The 22,879-nt window shown below is 42.1% G+C and overlaps 1 protein-coding gene across 1 annotated transcript in view; it reads right to left on the bottom strand.

Annotated features, from left to right (window-relative positions):
* GMFG (glia maturation factor gamma) overlaps positions 1–22,879 on the bottom strand; it is a 63,485-nt gene that overhangs the window by 22,530 nt on the left and 18,076 nt on the right. The window contains exons 2-3 of the mRNA XM_069206929.1: positions 10,431–10,527; positions 9,613–9,662 (exon numbers count right to left, since the gene is read on the bottom strand). Coding sequence (XP_069063030.1) covers positions 9,613–9,662; positions 10,431–10,527 — 147 coding nt within the window. The remainder of the gene's footprint in view (positions 1–9,612; positions 9,663–10,430; positions 10,528–22,879) is intronic.

Genomic DNA, 22,879 nt, shown 5'->3' with positions numbered 1-22,879 from the left:
AACTATGGGTGTCATTATTAGTTGGCCTAATAATTAAATTAAGCCTTCTTGCTCAGAAACATTCTGCTGTGTCTTCAAACAAGCCATCCAGTGTAACAAACAAAAACTTTTGATGCTCGCACAGCTTCATCACTGCCCATTCCACCTCCCACACAAAAATCCAGAGTTCCATGGGTTCACAACCAGACATGTACACTGAACCCAAACTTAACAAGGTATTAATGCATCAAACAGCCTTAAAAATACTCTGTCTGCCAGTGGGAGCTAAAATCGAATTCAATCATATTCATCACACGCAAGGCCTGCTGGGGCAAAGGATCAGGCAATCTATAAAAGCAAACTTTTCTTTACAAACAATCCAGAGTCATTGGGATAGTCGACCCGCGTACAATCAGCCAACAAATAGTCAAGAAGCATGAGGACAGACACCTTGGAGTCCACCATCCCAAACATTGAAGCTCCCCCAGCCAGACAAGGAAAATATAACCAGACCACCAACATCTCAGGTAGCCTCTGAATGCTGAAAGTTATGGGTACAAAAAGAAAAGATGATGGACTGGATGCTGAACACTGTCAAACATTCACCCCTATTCACAGATCTGGGCGTAAATCCATCGTTTATTTTTGCTCACCACGTAATTGCAGTTTGGACCCAGCCATATGCAAATCAGCCTTGATCCTGGGTCTCAGGCTCATTGTGTGGATTCAAGCTAGCCTGGCTGTTGAGGAGCGATACCTGAAACCGGTCCCAGGATGTTTGTTACCGGTCCAGGGAGGACCTGGCCTGGCAGTTCGAGAAGGACTGTTGCCTTGGCCAGCAGGATGAAGTCTGATTTGCATATGACTGGGTCCAAACTCGGATGACATGATGTACAAAAAAACTATGGATTTAGGCCAAGATCTCTGACTGGGGGTGACTGTTTGACATTGTTCAGCATTCCCTTCATCATCTGTTCTTTTTGAATGTCACTGGTGTGCATTAGATCGAGTCCATTCAGTACCAGAATCTGCAGCCAGGTGGCAAACCATATGAGACCACCAACACCACTGTTCTCCCAGACAACTGCTGACTGGGGACATGGTAACATGGAAGAAAGACTGAGGCTACTTAATATTCTCCACATCAACCATTGCCTAATGCCCACTATAACGGAACCTTAACAGTCACAAACAGAAGCACAGCCCATGGAATCATCCATGAATATGCTACTTGCTCCAAAATGTATAATGAACCTTTCAGATATATACTGTCAGAAAGCCATTTAATGTGGCGGAAACGGCACTCACAAAAGCTATGCAACACTTCAAGCATAAAGAAACACAATCTTGCCGCTCCTCTCGCCAACTTTGTCCTGGTACTTCTTAGTCGTTCTCTCGCTGAACAGCACCCGACTCCACACTTGGTCTTGAATGTACTTCCCTCCTGCCCACTGCCACTGCGATATGTAATAACAAAGCACAACCTTTCTTCATGCCGTTCGCTACATGTTTTTTCGAGAGCATGACTGCTGCTACCCCTCTCTCCGGTTCTCCTTTCTTCCTGCCGATCCCAAGCACCTCAACACTTCCCGTCTCTTTAATGATTAATGCGGTCAGTTAGTTAACCTTACAATACCTAGAGTGTACAGGTATACTTGTTTTTTTATTTTACACAGGCCTTTTGTACAGTGCACACACCACTTCAAATGCTTTAAAACACTTCCGTGGAGGGCCTGCTTATCATTTAAGTGACAGTCAGTGGGTCAGACAGCTTTACAGCAGTAAAGCGTCCACAGGCTGCGGCGGTTAGGTGAGAGTGAAGCTCCGCAAAGATGTCATGAACACTTGGAGCCTGAGTTGAAGGGGGCGCTGTTCCGGAGGTTGGCCTCGAATGACTATTGCCGCCTCAGGAGGCTATCTTTTACACTGATGGAAAGGCACAACCTAGACCAACAAGAAGAGAAGTGAGAGGGTACGGGTGGCCTAAAAGGACAAGACACGTGGAATGAAAAGAGGGCATGACGGTAAGTAGCAAGCAAAAGGCAGGATTGGGAGAAAACTGTAAATGAAACTAAGGGGTGTGGGAGGGGGGAGTAAAAAGAACAGATATAGTATACACATACAAACAAACACACAGTGACGTCTGAATGCCTATATGCTACTATTCCACATACAGCCCAGCTGTTAGTAGCTGAGTCTACCATCGGATATAAGGATACATAGTGGGGCCCCAGTACTAAACAAAGGAAGGGAAGGGGGTATCTGGGAGGGTGTACTGATGTGCACACCTGAAATGGGGCAAAAGGGAAAACTTCTTTGGAAAGCTGTGCATGCAGGTTTGTCTGCTGAAATACAACGAGTGTTGCAGGCCTGAGAAAAGGCTTGAAGACAGTGCTTGTAGGGGTCCTAACAGAGAAATTGCAAAGTGTGATGGGTTCTAGAAGCCAGAAGGCACATGCATTCGCACATCTGTAAGTGGATGCCAATATGACAAAAAATGAGGTGCATCAGCAGAGAGCGCAGGTCATTGGGCTAGAACAGTGCATGTTGTGAACAGCAGGGGGAAGCAGCACACACACTTCTCTGAGGATTTTGAGACAAACAGAACAGGAAATTTTAGGAAAAAATGTATGACATAATAAAGCGTGAGGAAATGGCATGCTGGATGTAGGGGTTGAGAACGATTCGGTCGAGAACGATAGAATGAGCTAAAGAGACTAGCACTTAAATATTGTGTGTCTGAAACACCATAGCCATGAGGTGAGTCAATGACATCACAGCAAAGGAGCTTTACTGTCTGATTTTGTCCTCTATTTATACAGCATGCCAGAGTTTAACCCTTGGTCTTCAGCGTTGGTCCTTTCCTAGATGTACATTTTGTTTAGTTTTTTTGTTGCATTGCACAGTTTGCCTCGAAAAAGTATAAAATTGTTACTAGACCTGCAGGTTGAATAACTTGAATAATCTACTCGAATTAACTGTAATGTACTTGACCCGTAACCGGGTCTCAAATTGTGCGATCCTAGGCAAATATTTTATTTTACAGTTGTCTTTTTCTTCATTCTCTTAAATGAGTGCACCTTCAAATGGGTGATTTCAGCATTTCTGCTGCTCCATGTATAATGTGGCGCCTATTTCTGAGGCTGTTTGCATCGCTCTTGCACCACGCAATGTGATGCAAGATTGATGAAAACCTTAAGACAGGTTTTTGAAGCAACGCAATGTCACTTTGCGTGGTTCTGAGTGGCTATAATCTGAAGTAACCCATTGCAGCACTAATCGCTGCGTTACTCTGCCCTGGGAAGGAGCTCTATGGCCATTGCATGGCTGTTCCCACACATCTCTCATGGATTTTGATGCATCCCCAGATTTACAATATCTTGTAAACCTGGGGATGTGCCAAAATCTTACACCTTCCCAGAGGATGCGTAACAAAGTTAAATCTCTCTATTTCTCCTTGTTTCTTCATCTTCCTGTGCATGCTGCATTCTGCTGCACACAAAGAAAGAGGAATAAGACTCCCGGGAATTGTTTTTGTGCAGGAAAGTATCCCTTTCTACACAAAAACAATGGTGCATTCAATCCAGGCACCCTTGCATATGGAAAGGACAGGAAAGTGACGTATTGCCTTAAATAGTGCACATTCCTGCCCTTTCCCTGTCATGCAGTGCAGTGCAACAAGGTGACTTGCTGCCCTGTATGACTTCCAAATAAATGAGGTCTTAAGAATCCAGCCCACATATAGGGTCTTTTTGTTTAATAATTGCTTTGCCGTCAGGGCAGGGGCAGTAGCGTTTTTCAGTTTATGTTCCAACACTCACTTTTAATAAATATAGTTCTAAGGCATGCTCTGGTAGCGCACTGTCATTTACAGACAGTACATTTCCAAGAAATGGCCGAAAGCTTTTCCACTAACTTGCAGCTCTACTGGTAGAAATATACAATGTGTTATCAATAATCAGTGACAAATGGGTTTCAGAAAACATATTTAATATTTGCACATCACCAAATAAAGTGCTCTGACTTGTTTTCATCCTATTTTTTCATCACTCAGAAGTACAAAAAATGGGCTTTTCACAACTACTGAAATATATTTCGAAATGTTTTTACAGTTGACTTGTTAGTTATTTAAATGTGTATTACGAACAATTTGACACCCTACTACCTTCCATTTCACACTCTTTGTACAGAAGGTCAGATATTTCACTTTACAAAATCCTGGGACCCGGAGTCAAAGAAGGAAAGGTAATTGGAAGAAGACTAACTGACTTTTGACCTGTCTCTGAACACAAAGCAAATGTGTCAATATAAAAAGATTTACAGTAGTCTTTGTAGCTCTTTCACTTTGACTGAACAGAATATCATATTCTTTGTCAACTCACCAGAATGGTTGAGTAGGTCCTAAAAATAGCTCGATCTGATAAATTATGACTCGCAAGTGATCAAGTAGATTTTTAGAGGCCAGCTGTAGAATGCTACACGTTTCTTTTAATGTTGCAGTTGATCATTTACCGCCCAACCAGAAAAAGCCCAAACGCTGAACGCCAGCCTAAAAGCCATAAGGAGGTGCCTATTTGGCAGTTTTCAGAATCCACATAAACATGTACAAGCAAAGACTTAAAACCTTACACCCCACAGGGTGATCAGGAGAACTGCGTCTGAATCTGTAACAGACGGGAGCACTGGAGAATCATGGCTAAAGGTAATGAGTCTCTTGCAGGAATCCACAGGATTACCAGGCAGTCCCTACTCAAATGGTAAAAGATAAAGATTTGCAATCATCCTTCAACACAGCCTGGCAAACTCGTTGAGTATCTCCCTGCATAAAGTTCTAAAGAGTAGTGCTTGCAGAACATAAGAATAGATCACCAAGTCTCTGCCTTAGAGACATTAAATAAGGTACTGGATGGAGACAACAATCCATCTTGTGATGTGCTTCCGACAGAGGTGTTATATCACAATTCCAAAGAATGCAAACAAGTTGCTGCATACAAGAGTTCTACACAATGGAGCATATTGTTTTAGGCATCCAATGTGTAATACTAGAGAATCTGGAGAATACAGAAAGTGCACTCTGTTCATTTACATCAAAATCCAATAGCATCTTTGGTGGCAAGTCTCAAGTGAATTTTAAGCTCAGTTTTATAAAGTGAAAATAACTAGACGCCAATGGACCAGGCTAGATTTTCACTCATAAACCTTACTGACATTTTAAGGATAATGAAGGCATTCTTCTAGAAAAGAAACAGAAGTTCACAAGCTTAATATCAGCCGTAAAAACAGCTAAACTCATCTTTTGTTTGGAGGAAACTTCTTTTTCAATCAATTGAAGAATATTTTATTGGCCAAAATCCTGGAGTGGAAGAAGCCTCAAAGTTTATACCTGCATATAATGATGCTCCAGTTATGGACTTGAATATATATGCAACGAAGACCTTGATGTGGTATATTCTGAAGGTACAGTAGGAGCTGGTGAGGTATATTATTGATAGAAAGAGTGTTTCCGAGATATACTGTATACAGAAACGAATGTAGTTGTGAACAAAAGATATTGTGGTGTAATTAACTTGCCCTGCAAGATTTCCAGTCAAGCACAATAGGATTGAAATAAATACACTCCATTATTCAATAACTAACAGGTTCACAGATGCTAGCCTGTGACTCAAAATCATTATTTACTTTTATCAATAGGATATCTGCCTGGAGCAGTCAGTGCAGTACCACAAATAAATTACATATATCTGTCACCTAGGTTGACATAATCACAAAAATTCTGCATCTGTTTTTATGCAATATATATGGCACAAAATGTGTAATCATAAGGGTAGGAAAGAATTAAAGTAATTCACACTCCTGTTAATCAAAAGCAGGTCTCAAATTAATCCCGTCTCTGGACACCTAAATGGAAAATGTTAATGTTTTGATTCAAACTATACCTACAAAGCGACACCACGTGCAAAAAGGATTAGCCTGAATTTGCAAAAGTCAGCTTCAGTTGATGCTGGGACAACTACGATTAGTGGCTTGCTTATATTTACTGGCTTAAGTCACCTACCCTTTTATGCCATACCTTAGGAATATAGTCCACTGTAGGTTTGCTTGATTTGTGGGTGTCATATTCACAGATACTGTACATCGAGTAAGGAAGTTTGTGGCCTTTTATCCCTTCTTTTGACAGTTTGATTATTCACTATTTCCTAGATCAGGAAGTACAGAGAACTGTCAGAAAGTTGGTTTTACTTCTCTCCACTATAAGGCATCGATGAGTGGTTATTTTGTTCCTTACGGGATGGTTCTCCGGAAGGAACTCCCAAATCGTGTTAGGGCGCATTCATCATCACAGTTATTCAACATTCCCAACTCATGAAGGGGTCAACATACCAGGAGAGTCCCCCAGTGCTGTCTGTCTCAAACTCACTCTCTTAGGTTTCTATTATGAACCACAACAGTACCCAAGCATCCATGACCATTTACACATTCAACACTAAATGGAGTCAGCCAAAAGCACCTTTGCGTGACCATATTTATAAATGGCACAAACCAAAGATGTTTTGGGCTCTACACAGACGGAAAGTGAAATTCTATCTATGGCTTAGGTGTCACAGATAAACGACAGTGAATTGTGGCTCCAAGTTCAATGAGAACAGTTTTCGGCACTGCCATACTGAAATTCTCATTTGAAAATGGGTTAAGAAGTCTCAGATCTTAAAGGAGACTATGACTTCAGAACTTCTTCCTTAACACAATGCACACTAAATCCATACTCATTCTGATGACCATATAAAATAATCTGTATAATAAGCATTCAATGGGACAAATATTGCATCCCCTTCAACAATAATGTTGTAAATCGGTGGGTATGGGTTTTGGAAAGCTGCTTTCTGACCTGAAACAAGCATTCCAAGCGCCTATCGCTCTGGAGGATCTTTATCTTTTCTGCTTATATTGACCTAACTTACATCTGGATCTGGTAATAGAAGGGAGCACATTTCTCTTACTAACTGCATTCATCTTTGGCTAAGGGCCTGATTTAGAGGTTGGTGGAGTAACCCTCCGCCAAACTCTAAATACAGGCCCTAAGATTTTATGCCTTTTAAGTCTAGAGCGAGGACTTTAGGAATATGATCCCTCTGCATCAGAGGGGTATTGCCTTCCTGTAATCCATATGGTTACTGGGACAATGACAGTGGTTTGATGTGGTGGCGTATTGAAAGTATTATTATACAGGAATAAGAGCCAGAGTCCATATGTGCCTGGTAATGTTAGTTTTCATTGTCTAAAGCACTTCTCGCTTTCCTCCATTGGAAGATATCATCTCTTTCAGGGTACACTGATGGACTTCAATGAGGCTAATTGAAAACAGCCGCAGCTCCTCTGCTATAGTGGAGGAGCGTTCCCCACCCCTCTTCCTCGATTCACCTCACCGGGCTGCTTCAAAACGTGAAGAAGAAAAAAAACAATAATAAACTGTGTTTATCATCATTTTATTTTTCATAGGGATGGGATCATGTGAGATGACAGGCAGGGAGAGGGAGTGGTGTGCACTACCCTCAGTGCGCACGTGAGTTTGGCCGGCCGTCTCAGGACGGCCAAACCCACATGCACACTGAGCTGTCTCCAACCCAAGCTGCATTGCAGGGTTGGAGACAGAATGCACAGGCTCCCAGTCTGTCTGGGAGTGCAAAGCCAGGGCGCTCAGGCCAATCCGGACATTGCTCTCATGCTTCCAGCAGCATGAGAGTAGCGTTAGGATTGGCCACAGGGCAGACTGGGAGCCTGTGCCTGCCTGTAGTGGACAGTAGGAGACCTGAAGAGCGGTGGTGCGGTGGGGATGAAGGTAAGGTTTTTTTGTTTTTTTTTAAACTTATTATGTTTTTTCTTATGTTCATCCCCATCCCCCTCCCATGCCGCAACTGACTGAAAGTCAAGTACTGGGTTCCCAGAGATCCAAATGTGTCATCAGCATAGACTGAGTATACACTGCCACTACACAAGAGGCTTTATGGCCTATGGCTGCGATTTCTAACATATGCAGATCCTCTACACGTGCTCAAATAGACATCCATTGTACATCTGAGGAAGCTGCAGGTTATTAAGAAGACAATTCGGATCAAGGTGAAGAAGAACTGGCTAAATCTGAATTGTTAAGATTGAGGATCTTATGTGTGAAATCAAGAGTGCACAAACCACTGATTCAGTTTTAGCAACTAAAACGTTATCCAAGTTAAACTATCATAGTCTATTTTGACTCCTTGCGGTCTAGGAAAGATCAAATCAGCTTGGTGGTAAGGTCTAGCTGATAGTACCTGGAGTTGTTCCTGCAAATTAGTCCAATTATATTCCTGCATCACGTGGGAATATTTGTGGAGGCAATCAAAAGTACAGGCTGGAGTAGAGCATTGGCCTTTATGCTGCCTGCAGAAAGGCATTCTGCATTCACTACAAATAAACCTGAAACAATCCTTGGGGCGGTTTTGTTACCGTCTTGGCCATCGACCCCGTTACATGGATAATTGCACGTGTGCCAATGCGTTTGACTACGAGCGAACTTCTTTTTACTTTTGTATCTCCCATTCGCGCTCAAGCTCATGGTAGCTGTGGCGCTTTGAATTGGCTTGCTTACGTCAACTGTTTTACTTTTCATTTTCAATTTATACGGCAAGAAAAGTCTGGTTTAGAATTTACAACACTAATAGGTCTAACTCAAGCAAACGCAAGACCCACTGCATTGCAAATGCTTGTTTTGTCTGAGAATGACAAGCTGAAATGGATTCCATGACTGCCTCTAAAGGCACTCATTTCTTGCAATCACAAATTGGTAGTCAGGGATAGGACATAACGGCTTTTGAGCAACACAACATCTAAGAAGACAGAGAGACACTTCGCTCCTGGAGACATGAAAAACTATACCTTTCAGGCAGCACACAGCATCCGGAGCCAGTGGCCATGCCAGAGGTGTGCCATACAAAATTCAAATGATCTAACTAAACAAATAGGACTGAGAGATCAGAGGTTGTCTGGGATTGTTCTGCTTGATGTCAGGAACTACAGTAAGAAGGACAAGAGACTATGAGCAATATAAATCTGAAGAAAGAGACAGAGAGCCCCTTCCAAAATGGAGTGCCAAGGTAGCAAACCACTCGTTGACAAACAACAAACATTTAAAGGTCAGTCTCAATTGCAGGATAGAGGACACTTGACCATCTGGAGATACAATGCAATAGAAAAACATAGCCACATGCACCAAGCACAAGGTGATCTAGGTGATCCTTGCAGAAAGAGGTAGGACTGCAACTCCCTAGAGGCAACCTACCAAACCTCGTGCAAACAACCTGAACAGCTCTCTGCAGGCAAATAGTGTGGTTTCCAACACATCTCTGGCACAAACAGCAACAAACCACCAGTGCAGCACCCTGCAAGAAAATTATGCAGCTCCCTTAAAGTTAGCAGTTACAGCCCCTTGCAGGCAACAGGTACAGCTCACTGAGGGTTAGTGAAAAGAGATGAAGGAAGTGGAAGGATTTACATGGTAATGAGGAAGAAAAGAAACAGGGAGTAACAATTGAAAAGGAATACATGACGAAACGGTGGTGGAAGAGGTTCGGAGGGAGGGAAGAGGGCTGAAAGACTGACCTCATACTCTTCCTCCAAAATCACAAGCTGTTTGTCCTTGTCAATTTTCACTGGGGAATCAATCAAAGAACAGATTAAAACCTTCAATAGGAGCTGTGAGACTGCTGAATAAAGGGAACTATATCCAATACTAAAAGGTCATGACCCAGTAAAAGGAGCTGTAGGCAGTACATGATCATTGGGAACCTAGAATGGTGTTATGATGTGCAAGAACAGTCATGTGCCAGCACAGTACACATGTATACTGATACTACGTCCATGGAATGAAATCTAAATTGGGGGTGGATTGCGTTGACAGATATCTGGAACTATAACACAGATGTTCTGTCTCTGCACTAGTGAGGTCAGGAGATTTGTACCAGAAATGCATGGACTTGCAACAGAATAAAGGTCTACCCCGGCACTGTGCACATCTACAATATGGGTAATGGATCTCTCTGAACAATATCAATACCTACATAGGAGCTTCGGCCCCAGCTTTCTAGGTCCAGAACACAGGGAGTAAGGGCGGTCTAGAAAGGGAGAATGTCCCCCTAGGACTGGGGTACATTAAGTAGAAGGGTGTTCTCTGTGGGTTCAGACAATCTGTAGTTATTAAGTAACTGTCATAGTCCGAATGGTCTGCAAGAAACACCAGCCTCCAGCTGAACTTATATCGGAGTCTGTACATCCCAAAAATACTCCTATGCACCAAAGGGTCTCTTCAAAGGGATACAAGGAGGTGCGATGGGTGCTTAAGGGAGCAGCATACAGGGCAATACATCCCCCTAACAAGCTCAGGGTTCAGTCATGTCGGTGGCATGATAGGTTGAACTCACTTAAGATAGCAGCATTGTTAGTCTCTTTGCGGAAGCGAAACTTCTTCAGCTTCTCCTTCAACTCAGGATCCACTTCGCACACAACCAGAGAGTCCGACTGGGAAAAAAACGCAGAGACCATTAATCATATGGAAAAGTACATGTATATTCCTCGCAGCATGACAGCTCCCTTTGTACCTGTGTCATGAATTACCCTGCACTGGACACTTGCATGTAGGACTTCCTATGTGACATAACCAGAGACATGATTTCTGCACTATCGGTTTTTTATGGGCTTCATGGTTACAAACAACATATATATCATTTTCTTTTTGTGCGCACAACGTTTGCAAATTCCACTGCACTAAGCATCAGACTCACAAAATCATGTTCGGACACATAGTGGATAAGCTGAGGGTAAAACCTTGCACTCTGCTTACGCACAAAATGTGCACAATTCTCAAACATCATCATTATCAATGATTTATGTGCGCACAAACTGTGTCTTACGTGCCCAACCAGAGTAAATTAAGAGGCTGATTAGTCAAAGGGGGGGGGTTTACTCTACAAATTCAAAATCACACTTTCCAAGGAGGAGCAAATCCTGACATCAGAAGAATTACACGTTATTCAGAAAAGTGAGGCAAAGTAATTTGTGCATTTTTCTGTCATCATGAGCTGCTCACATCTGAAACAGAATTAAAGTAGTCTATTTAGCCTAATCACTCCAACTCTTACATTGTGTCATAAGCATGGGTGGCGGTAAGAAAACGTTTTGACCTAATACAAATATAATGAAAAATTAGGAAATCAGATTTTATATACTGAAAATACATATAAATGGCACCATACTAATTCTGCGTGCATGGACATAATAAACAATGACATCAAGTGCAATCATTTTTTTTAAATAATGTAAATGTTCTTTGTTCCCTCTACTACACTCTACTGTTCTCCCAAAACCATATAATAAACTTATATTAGTAGGTCTCTCATACTCAAAATCAAGATGTTGTAGGTGAGTTAGGACAGGATGATGAGAATCTGCGACTGAAGTTGTCCCACTGGGTATAGAAAGCTGTGCCATCCTTGCCCTTTTGACACACCGACCCTTTTCAACCTTTTCTCCCCAATGGCCCAGACATTCTCAAGATGACTCAATGTGAGCCAACAGTTTGAGAATAAGCATTTACTTTCTAAAATCCAAACTGGCTACTAGCAGTGGTGTATACTCCTGCCACTGTTGCGGCACTCACACTAAGTTTGAGTTTGTTCAGTTCTGGAATTATTTACTTCTGCTCAGAAGCAGGAGTACATCTCTTGCTGTTTGAGGGTCACAAAGAGCTCTGAGAGCCTGCAATGCCTAAATGCCCACTGTATTCCCATTCCTGCGAAAGTAACCTCTGAAAATGTCTTATTGCACTTGTTAAAAAAGCAATTTGGTATTATGAGGGGCGATTACAATATGCCACCCGAGATTGAGCTGGATAGAGCGACTAAGCAAGACCATATAAACTCACTGAAATACTCAAACTGACTTAAGAACATTGTACGAGACTTGAGTTTGTGCAATAATTGGAGAATAGATGCTGGAACAAAAAAATAAAAATCATCTAGAGTGGTATCCACACTTTACAAAAACCCCCAAATACATAAATAATACTGGCCTACAACCTTGGGACACTCTGGTTCAGAAAATTGGCAAACGTATCAATGTTTAAATATATACATCTATCCCCATGGTACACCAGTCAAAATTAGAATCAACAAGATGTTGAGGTTACGGAATAATGAGTGATTCAAGGAACCAAAGCATGGAAGGTATCGGTATTGCAAGACTCGTTATGTTCAGGGGATGAAGGGAAGAGGAGACTGTCCTATTTGAATTGTGAAAGATGCTTGCCAAGACATGGGGACACTATTGCAAGTATCCTTAAGCACTTAATTATACTCCATTGTGAATTCTGCTACACTAAAAAGATTTTATTTTCACATTGATTAGGTAAAAAATGGCAATCAACTACCTCCCCTGTGATAACAGAATTGTTGAGAGGGGTTATCTTTACCTACACCTTAGACAAACAATGTCCTGGAAAAATATGTGGCAAACGTTTAAATTGAGAGAAGGGTTTGGTGCCGATTTCCTAAGTAACATAATACACAGTACCAGGATTGCAGCAGAGGTAGAATGTCATGGGTAAGGCAAAATTATCCCCAAAATATCCTAGATGGACAATCACTTGTGGGTCCGTTATAGACAGATGCACAGTAGTGAATCACATCTCATGGTGATGAAGACCTTTAAAAAATATGGAGAAATACGTTTGGTGCAACCTGGGAGCGGATGGAATGCAGCACAAAACTGGAGTGGAGATTATAAGATGCCAACATTGTAAAACACCTTTACTAGATGGAAAAACAGGCAATCGAGCTTCTAAAATTAAAAAAGTCAGAAAGTAGAAAAGGGCATGTAGTAGGGGGTATTAGCATTGAAGAAGAACTCCGCACAAGAGATGTCAGGAATGACCATGTTTATTTTCTTAAGCAAAGGCAATAATAGAACCATGGCCGTCTCTGCCATCCAGATGAGAGGCCAGTTGGAAACTGACTCTCACCTGGCAACAAGAGGCAAACATTCTATGACAAAACAGAACAGGTTTGCATTACGACATTTGGAATGTCATGACGCAACCCTGCTCCAAGATAAATAACTAGAAAATAAATAAAGCAACTCACTGCAGGGAAACATCTTGGTTCACAGTCTGCCTGTGGCAAATGAATATGAAATGCCTCGCTCCGAGTGGAGGCCTGTCTGGATTTTAGATGGCCATCAGGTGAATGATGTCACAGTAGGTGCCAAAAACTCCAGATGACGTCAGAAAAAAGTAAACGTATTAGAATGCCAATGGTTGGTAATTGCTACCAATGCAGGGCCGGATGGAGCACTGTTTTTTTATATACAGTAGAAGGCCGCATTAAAAGTAGGCACTACCTGGCCAGCCCCTTGCGAGGTATGGCACTAGAAGAACGCGGGTCTCATTGAATGTCCTATGCTTAGTATAAGGCTTTTATTTTGAGTTTCAGAAGTGGAAAGGTGCAGAAAGCACAGCAGGTGTTATTCATGAAGAAAGCACACAGGCCCAAGGCATTTGGAGAGTAATCTTACTGTGATTTAGAAATCGGGCCTGCAAATAAGGCATTTGCTTAAATTATTTTGACAAATGCGGTGAAGGTTAATAAAGTTACCTGGGGGGGCGGCTACCGCCCAAGGGAAATGGTCACATAATCCGAGAGCTCTGCCGTGCTGAGGGACAAAAGTGGCCTGCTCTGCTGATACACCTCCTCCAAGGACGCTTTAACTGCGCAGGTCATATAGGAAGGTGTGGTGCTTTCAGCAACCCACTTTTGGTGACATTTTTTTTTGAGAGAAACCTCTTTTATACACAAGGGCTCCAGAAGCTGCCTGACCCTAAAATGGCCAACACAAGGACTCCACATGGATGAATCTCTACTCAACTACCTCAGCGACTCTATGAACATCCTACCCCTAGAGGTGAGCACTTAGTGGCACTACTGTACAATGCTCTTATAGGGGTAGGAGCCTATAACATATAAAATTAACTTACCGATCAGAGTAAATATGGCACGGGCCCTCCCATCCTAAGCCTGACCCTAAGATGGCCACCTCTATTTAATATAGCTCTCTCTAAAGCATGCTCCAGAACTTTCTTACTTCTAACCTACATACACTGGAATCCTGAATTTCTCCACCTCAACAGCAACCCAAATTGCAGACAGGAGGGGGCTGAGAATAATCCCTTACACTCCAAAGTGCTGTACCTTGCTATTCAACAATCTGCATTGCAGCAGAATATAAAATTATTTAAGTGTTACTAACCCAGGAAGGATACAGACTTCTGCATCTCACTCTACCTCCCAACATTCTGCACCTCCGTAAAACATCTCAAGGACTACCGAAATCCCACTAGGTACACTCAACGCGAGGTATACAGTAAGGTCCGCACTCCACGACCCCAAAGAAGCAAGGGGAGATCTGAAGGACACCACACCAGCACAAAAGAGACACAAGCAGGACCCTCCGTCCCCAGACTCCCCTATAAAATCAAAATCTGAGAACCCTGCAACTCTAGACCTAACTATGCAGAAACTCGACACGCTAAACATGCTTGCTCAATCAACAAAATCTACCACAGAATCTGTAGCGAGGGACCTTGCATCTTTGAAACAAGAAATTATACAACTGGGTGGCAGAATCTCTGAAATAGAATCACGGATAAACCTCCTGAAAGACCACAAACACAACTCTTATAAAACATTATCAACCACCACTGCAAGACTGGCTCTACTGGAAAGGAAGATCACCAAGCTCAAAAGATAGAAATAGAAGGGGCAACTTGCACATTTTTGTGCTTCCTGAAGGTAGCGAAAACCAAGTTCTTTCCTGTGCAACCTTCATTGAAAAATGGATCCCCCCCAAGTACTCAATATAAACAGCGAAGCTCCAAGAGCCCACATTTTCCAGCCCCTTCGCTACTCACATACTGAAGCCATCCTCACACAGATTAAGAAAATACAGAGAATTAAGTGGCAAGGTGCCTCTAATGGGATCTCTCAAGATTACTCCAAAGATACTATCAAGAAACAAAAGTCATTCCTTTCCCAAAGGAAAGCGCTGAAATTTCTGTCAATATCATTTTTGTTTATTGGTCCTGCACGAATAAAACCAACTTACAATGGCAAAACCATCATTTTTTAACACCCTCAGAAACTGGGCTCCTATGTTGCTGAAATCCAAGACCTGCAAATTGCGTCTTTAAAAACTCAGAAGGAATGGCTAACACTTAACACAAATTCTTCCTACTAACTTTCTACTCACTTAGTAACATACAATAATCAAGGCTGCCCACACACGGCATAAACAAAACCCAATTCACGTTCTTCCCATAACGTTGCAGAACTCTGATCTACCCACGGGGTAAGACACATTGGCGTACAATCTCATTCTTCCATTGTAACTATAACAGGCCGAAATATTTGTTTGAGTTGCTTCCACTTCTTCAAATCGAGACAGACTAAATAAAGTGGTCAGCAACCTACAAAACTTTAACTAAACTAAACAGTGGTTCCCAACCTGTGGTCTGGGGACCCCTGTGGTCTGCGAAGCCTCCTCAGGGGGTCTGGGACTGCTTAGAAAATTAAAGAATATTAACAGATTAGGTCCCAAGCTTTCAGTAATGACTTAGTGGGGGGGTCCCTGGACTCTAGTAATGATTCAATGGGGGCCCCCAGTTTCCAGTAATCATAAAGTGGGGATCCACAGAAGTCAAAAGGTTGGTAACCACTGAACTAGCGCCTACTAACCTACTAATAACCTAACAATAAACATAACAATCTACTGCTAACCCTCTTCCCTTCTTTAAACTCTTGGGTGCAGGTGTCGGCCACTACCTCCCTGGTGCGGGTCACGACCAGTGGCCGACATCCGGGAGGGCGTTAAAAAAAATCCTTCAGTGCGTCGCACCAGAGGACTTTTTTTTTTAAATTTAGAAAACCCCTGGGAGACACAGATCGTCCATGTCTCGCCGATCGCACCCCCCCCCAGGGCTTTAAAAAAATGAAAAAATACATTTTTTAAAAACTGAATTGACAGGGGGTGGCCCATGAACAGGGCAACCACTGTAGGGGCATTTTTTTTTTTTTTTTTTTTTAATAGTTGCATGATTTCCCTTGAGGCCACTGTGGCCCCCAAGGAAACCACACAGCTTTAAAAAAAAAAAAAATATATATATATATATATATATATATAGCAAACACTTTTGTCAACACGTATGTGGTTTTCCTGGGGGCTGCGATCGGCCCCCAGGACAACCACACCCACATATAAAGTGATCTCTTTATATATATATATATATATATATATATATATATATATATATATATATATATCTTCGCCACCAGTTCTCTTGCAGTTGCAGCTTGCGTCTTCAAAGTAATTCACATACTTCAACTGACGCATTTCAACTGTAGCTTTTAGGCAGCAATAAAATAGTCAAGTCTTGTGATTACATTTCTGCTACAAAAGGATCTGACTTTTGTCTAATGGCAGTTTTGATGCCATAGAATAGCGCAGAAGGTTTATGTACCTAATGCAAAGATCAAATCTGTATTTTATGTAAATATCGGAGTAGATTAGTAAAGCCAGCCATTACCTGCACTTTAATTCAAATGAAATGTATGTGCGAGGGGGGCTATGGAGAGATGAAGGGCAATTTTGCTGGGTGGTGGTGAGGGAATCGGAGGAGGAGGCAACAGGAGTGGGAGCACCAATAATGATTGCTGGACTGGGCGCTAAAGACTGTGACAATTGGTATGAGACAAGGTAGAGTAATAGTGTGTCTTTTTTTGAGTGTCTTGAGAGAACATGCTGATTGAGGGAAGAAGCGAAGGTAAGGTCACCTCTACTGTTACGTATCACACACACATTCCCAGGCAATTTTGTGACTGTCTACGTAGGCTAGTATTTTAGAGCAAGAGTTTAGCCAGTAGCAGAGATGGCATCTCGTTGGATGACTGCTGCTCAAGCCCTCACTCCGGTTATAGAGGACAGCTCTGACGTAGGATCAGAGACAGACAGCAGATACTGAGACAGCATCTGAGGGATAGGACAATGGTGCAGACTCTGGGAGTGATTTTTCAGGTGGAGGACTCCCAGTCGATAACTCCTCTACCAGTGATTATGAGGGAGGTGATGAGGACAGTCCTGCTGTCCCTTCGCAAGCACAGTCTGTGCAGCAGGACAGTAGCGGGATAGCCCAAACCAGAGAGCAGGTGCATGCGGAGGCAAGCACAGAGAGAGTGCTCTCGTGGGAGCTCCCCAATTTAGTTCAGGCCCAAATTCCACCGCCCAAATCATATTGTGGAGACTTCAAAATGATGTATCACAAAACAACCTAGTTTTAAAAGGCAGGAACCTGCAGTTTAGGTTCTGGGCTCAGAGGCCATATAGGGAAACCTACCAAATCCAGACATTTCTGGAAACTAGACACCCGGGGGAGTCCACAGAGGTGTGACTTGTGTGGATTCCCCAACGTTTTCGTACCCAAAACACCCTCTGCAAAGGTGAAATGTTCAATAAAAACTCATTTTTTTTCTTGCATTTCTGTCACACAAACTACAGGAATATGCTGGGATCCACAAAAATCCTACCACCCAGTGTTTCCCCACCTATCCTGATAAAAACACTACCCCACTTTACTGCCTGTACCTACTGCCTGCATCAGGAATGAATCACCCCAGGGTCAACAGTTGCCCTCATGTAAGGACCAACATTGACCATTGTGTAATCTATTCCTGACACGGGCACTAGGCCTATCCACACAAGTGAGGTACCATTTTTATTGGGAAACTTGGGGGAATGCTGAGTGGAAGGGAAATGGTGGCTCCTCTCAGATTCCAAAACTTTCCATCACCGAAATGGGAGGAAAAAGTATTTTTTTTTGCCAAATTGTGAGGTTTGCAAAGGATTCTGGGTAACAGAACCTGGTGAGAGCCCCCCCAAGTCACCCTATTCTGAATTCCCCTGGATGTCTCGTTTTCAAAACTGTATAGATTTGCTAGGTTTCCCTAGGTGCCGGCTGAGCTAGAGGCCTGCACTTTCCAAAAAACATGTCAGATTTCAATGTAAAAATGTGATGTGTCCATGATGCGTTTCCTGTCGCAGGCATTAGGCCTACTCATGCAAGTGAGGTACCATTTTTAATCGGGAGCATTGGGGGAACACAGAAGAGCAGAACAAGTGTTATTGCCCATGGTCTTTCTCAACATTTTTTCCTTCCAAATGTAAGACAGTGTTTAAAAGACATCTATTTGATAAATGCCCTGTAATTCACATGCTAGTATGGGCACCCCGGAATTTAGAGATGTGCAAATAACCACTGCTTTTCAACACCTTATCATGTGCCCATTTTGGAAATACAAAGTTTTCCTTGATTACCTATTTTTCACTCTTTATATTTCACCAAATAAATTGCTGTACACCCGGTATACAATGAAAACCTATTGCAAGATGCAGCTCCTTTATTGGCTCTGGGTACCTAGGGTTCTTGATAAACCTACAAGCCCAATATATCCCCGCAACCAGAAGAGTCCAGCAAACGGAACGGTATATTACTTTTGAAAATCTAACATCGCAGGAAAAAGTTACAGAGTAAAACGTGGAGAAAAATGGCTGTTTTTTTCCACCTCAATTTCAATATAATTTTATTTCAGCGGTTATTTTCTGTAGGAAAACCTTGTAGGATCTAACCCCTTGCTGCATTCAGAATTTTGTCTACTTTTCAGAAATGTTTAGCTGTCCAGGATCCAGCATTGGTTTCACACCCATTTCTGTCACTAACTGGAAGGAGGCTAAAAGCACACAAAAAAATAGTAAAAATGGGGTATGTCCCAGCAAAATGCCAAAAATGTGTTGAAAAACGTGGTTTTCTGATTAAAGTCTGACTGTTCTTGAAAGCTGGGAAGATGGTGATTTTAGTACCACAAGCTCTATATTGATGCCATCTTCAAGGGGAAAAAAAAAACACATGCTTTTTTCTGCAGCCCTTTTTTCCCCATTTTTCTGAAGAAAAAAAAAATCTTTTAGCTTTATTTTGCCTAATATCATGGTATTCTCCAGGGGAACCTAAAAACTCTGGGTACCTTTAGAATCCCTAGGATGTTGGAAAAAAAGGACGCAAATTTGGCATGGATAGCTTATGTGGGCAAAAAGTTAAGACCTAAGCGCAATGTACCCCAAATAGCCGAAAAAGGGCTCAGCACTTGGGAGGGGGGGGGGGGGGGGGGGAGAGAGAAGGCCCAGCAGCTAAGGGGTTAATAACTGGTACTGTACCTCTAGAATGACCTTCAACCTGCTCTTGTTAAATCAGAGGTTTCATAATTGCCTTCAACCCAGTGACAAATGTTTTGCAATGTTTTATCTTTTCACTTTCAACATAATTTAGATTATTCAAATCTCATATTGACATTAATATTGATACCAGCCTCACGCTGATAGTATCATACCAATATAGTACCATCCAATGGGTACTTAGCTGTTGTCCAATTGCCAACAAAACTGCGTTTTGATCCACATGTTGGACAAGACATAAATCTCTAACGTTTGCCCACACTATCTGCAATACGACTCACTTCGATATGTGATGAATCTATGTTGAGAATATGCTGGCACTATGTGAACATTATGCTGGTACTAGGTTGATAATATGTTGGTTCTAGTTAGACACCTTACTGATAACTCAAGACTCTGTTAGCTCTTTTGACAATATGTTGGTATTATGTCAATTCTATGACAGTAAGTGGAGAAGTTATTACAAACTGCACATTGTAATCCATAATTATGAAGCACATTAGGTACCATTTTTCACAACCCTATCTGTTGACATAAAAACTTAACTCAGCACAAATAATGACATGTGTCACCAACTAACACCCACCCCACTCACTACAAATACTACACTTTCTCTATATACTAAAACTCAATTAATCTAATTACACTCAAGTATGAATACAACATGATTCTGAGTATCACGGCCCACCTAATAGTCCAAAAATACAAAGGCATCAATTTCTGTGGACATAATAAAGCTGGCAAAATGCTGGAGTCTTATTTAAAACCGACCCGTCAGAAGACGAGCATACCCTCTATAACCAACGAACATGGCGTCACATCGCCAAACGAGGACATCCTAATTACTATACCCTCTACTCCAAAAGTAATACCACATCTTATCACATATGCTTAAACTACCTCAACAAAATTAAAGTAACTAAGATTGATGAGTCAACAAAAGAATCACTAGAACAGCTTATTTCTTGCAAAGAAATCATTAATGCGATCAAAACAATGAAAGCCAGGAAGGCCCCGGGCCCAGACAGCTTCCCGGCATCATTGCTTCAAACTTGGGGTACCTCCCTAACCACTCTCTTAGAAGACTTATTTGCCCACTTCTCCTACACTGGCTCTGTTGAGGGCTCAGCTGCAGAGGCAACCATAATTTTATACCCAGAAAAGGGAAACACCCATCCAATCCCAAGAACTACTGACCCATATCCCTCATAAACACAGACTGCAAAATATACACAAAGATCCTAACCCTCGGAATAGAGCCCATTCTCCAAAACATAATACATCCCTCTCAATAAGAAATTATCAAAGGGAGATTCAGCGTGGATAATATGACTTTTTAGCCATGTGATTAAAGAGGGCAAATTCCTGCACCAACCAAACTCTAAGCCTCACTCACCTCTTTCAACTTTGGCAGTGCTATCTCAAAAATTATCCTTGCTCTATACAAAGAACCGAGAGCTAGAATAAACATCAATGGAAAGTTGTCTAATCCCTTTTAACTCCAACAAAGAACCAGAAAAGGATGCCCTCTTCCCCCCCCCTACTATTTCTACTAACGCTAGAACCCCTCTTTACATTGATCAGAGAAAATCTATTCATCCCCGGAATCCCTTTCTCATCAGGCCAACAAAAACTAGCCGCCTACGCGAATGACATTCTCCTTTTTACCACCTAGGCAGACTCTGCCTTGCCGCACATCATATCCACCATCAACGGCTACTCTAAGATGTCAGGCTACTGCCTCAACAAGGAAAAGACAGAGGTTCTTACTTTCATGTGTACTGCAACAGTTAACACAACAGCCCTATGGACTCAAATGGGCCCCAGATAAGATAAAGTACCTGGGCATATGGTTCACCCATAACCTTAAAGACTCCATCGATCTCATCCAGAAAAAAAACCCTAGATAACATTAAAGATAGCTTAGGCAAATAGTCAACCAGGTTCATTACTTGGTGGGGGTAGAATAGAATCGACCAAAATGATGATTCCCCGCCTCATTAACTTTTTAATCAGCATGTCCCCCATATACCTCTGAGACACCTTTTTTACCAAAATAGACACTGTACTTACCGAGTTCCTCTGGAAGTCTAAAAAGGCCAGAATTGCCCAAAAGAAACAGTGACTTCCTAAAAACTTGGCGACCTAAACTTAACCAACTACCGGAGATACCAACATGCTTTCCTAGCGAAACAGGGGAGCCAATGGCTCCTAACCACCACCAACCCCTCGCTGCCATGGCTCACTATTAAATTCGCCCTTACTAAACCCTTATCCCTCACTTCATTTCTAACCATCAAATAAATTAAACACACTACTCTGTAAACATTATACCCAGCACAGCATAGGCACTCTGAAAATCTGACAACAAACTACCCAACAAAATTAAACTCTCATGTCTAGACTCGCTATGACACAATGAAAACTTAAAACTAGGAGGGAGACTGATGTATATAGAGAAATGGGCAGAAAAAAAGATATTCTGCTAGTGAGAGATACCGGCACCCCCTCAGAACCCATACCATTCTCTCAAATTAAAGACAAATTTGACCTAAATGACCTAGACTTTTACCATTTTCTTAAAATAAAATTACTTATAGCCAACCTCGACCTAACTCACACATTAGAAAAACGTACCAGAGGCGGTCACTTAGCTTCCAAACTATACTCCCTCCTATCCCCCACAAAAAACCTCACTAAATAAACCAACACAAGACAAGTGGGGAACTCTACTATCAGACTCCAACAACTCCAAAGGTCTCACTAGACTGGCCATGTATCTGGATTATCCTCACTTCCAACATGATAGCTCCATCGCTAGCACAAAGCAGATACTGGATTGCCAATATGGCCCACTGGACTCCGGCCAAAACTTTATAAACTAGGCCTCCGATAAAAGCTGGAGCTGTGAGAAGGAAACAGGAGACTTAAAACACATGCTAATGGAGTGCACCTCCACCAAAAAGTTCTGGCAGGACATCAGTAATACAATATCTCAAATACCTTATACAAAATGGATTCCTTCTTTAGTCTCTATTACACTGGGCATCCTCCCCACTGACATCAAACAGGCATTAAACAAAGAAGACTGTCTCCTAAGGGACATTCTAGTCACAACTGTCCTTAAAGTTATCCTCAAAGAATGGAAAGACTCATCCAACTATCCCCCCCACACATGGTGAGAATGTATCCAATTTTAGCAGAACTGTCTGTAACTCACTAAATGTATGCTTGATGACAACACCAATAAAGACTGGTAAACTCTGGTGCAAACTAGACAACTTTATGCCTCACTCGTCTATGTAACCATGTTCATCTGATCACTCGATCATTCATGCATTCACTCACTCATTGTCCCACCCTCCTCATCCTCTCACCACTCTCCCACCTCCTCCACTCCCTACCCAAACCCTCCCCATGTTCTCCCTATTTTTCACCCCGTCGCCTTCTTCTCTCGTCTGTGCTCTTTTACTCAGACTCATTCATCTACAACTGAGACACCTTAATCATTCACCAAAACATCAAAAACCACTCAGTCACAATA

Source organism: Pleurodeles waltl, chromosome 9 (assembly GCF_031143425.1).
Source record: "Pleurodeles waltl isolate 20211129_DDA chromosome 9, aPleWal1.hap1.20221129, whole genome shotgun sequence".
Taxonomy (NCBI): Eukaryota; Metazoa; Chordata; class Amphibia; order Caudata; family Salamandridae; genus Pleurodeles; species Pleurodeles waltl.
This window is presented reverse-complemented; position numbering and strand designations above follow the sequence as displayed.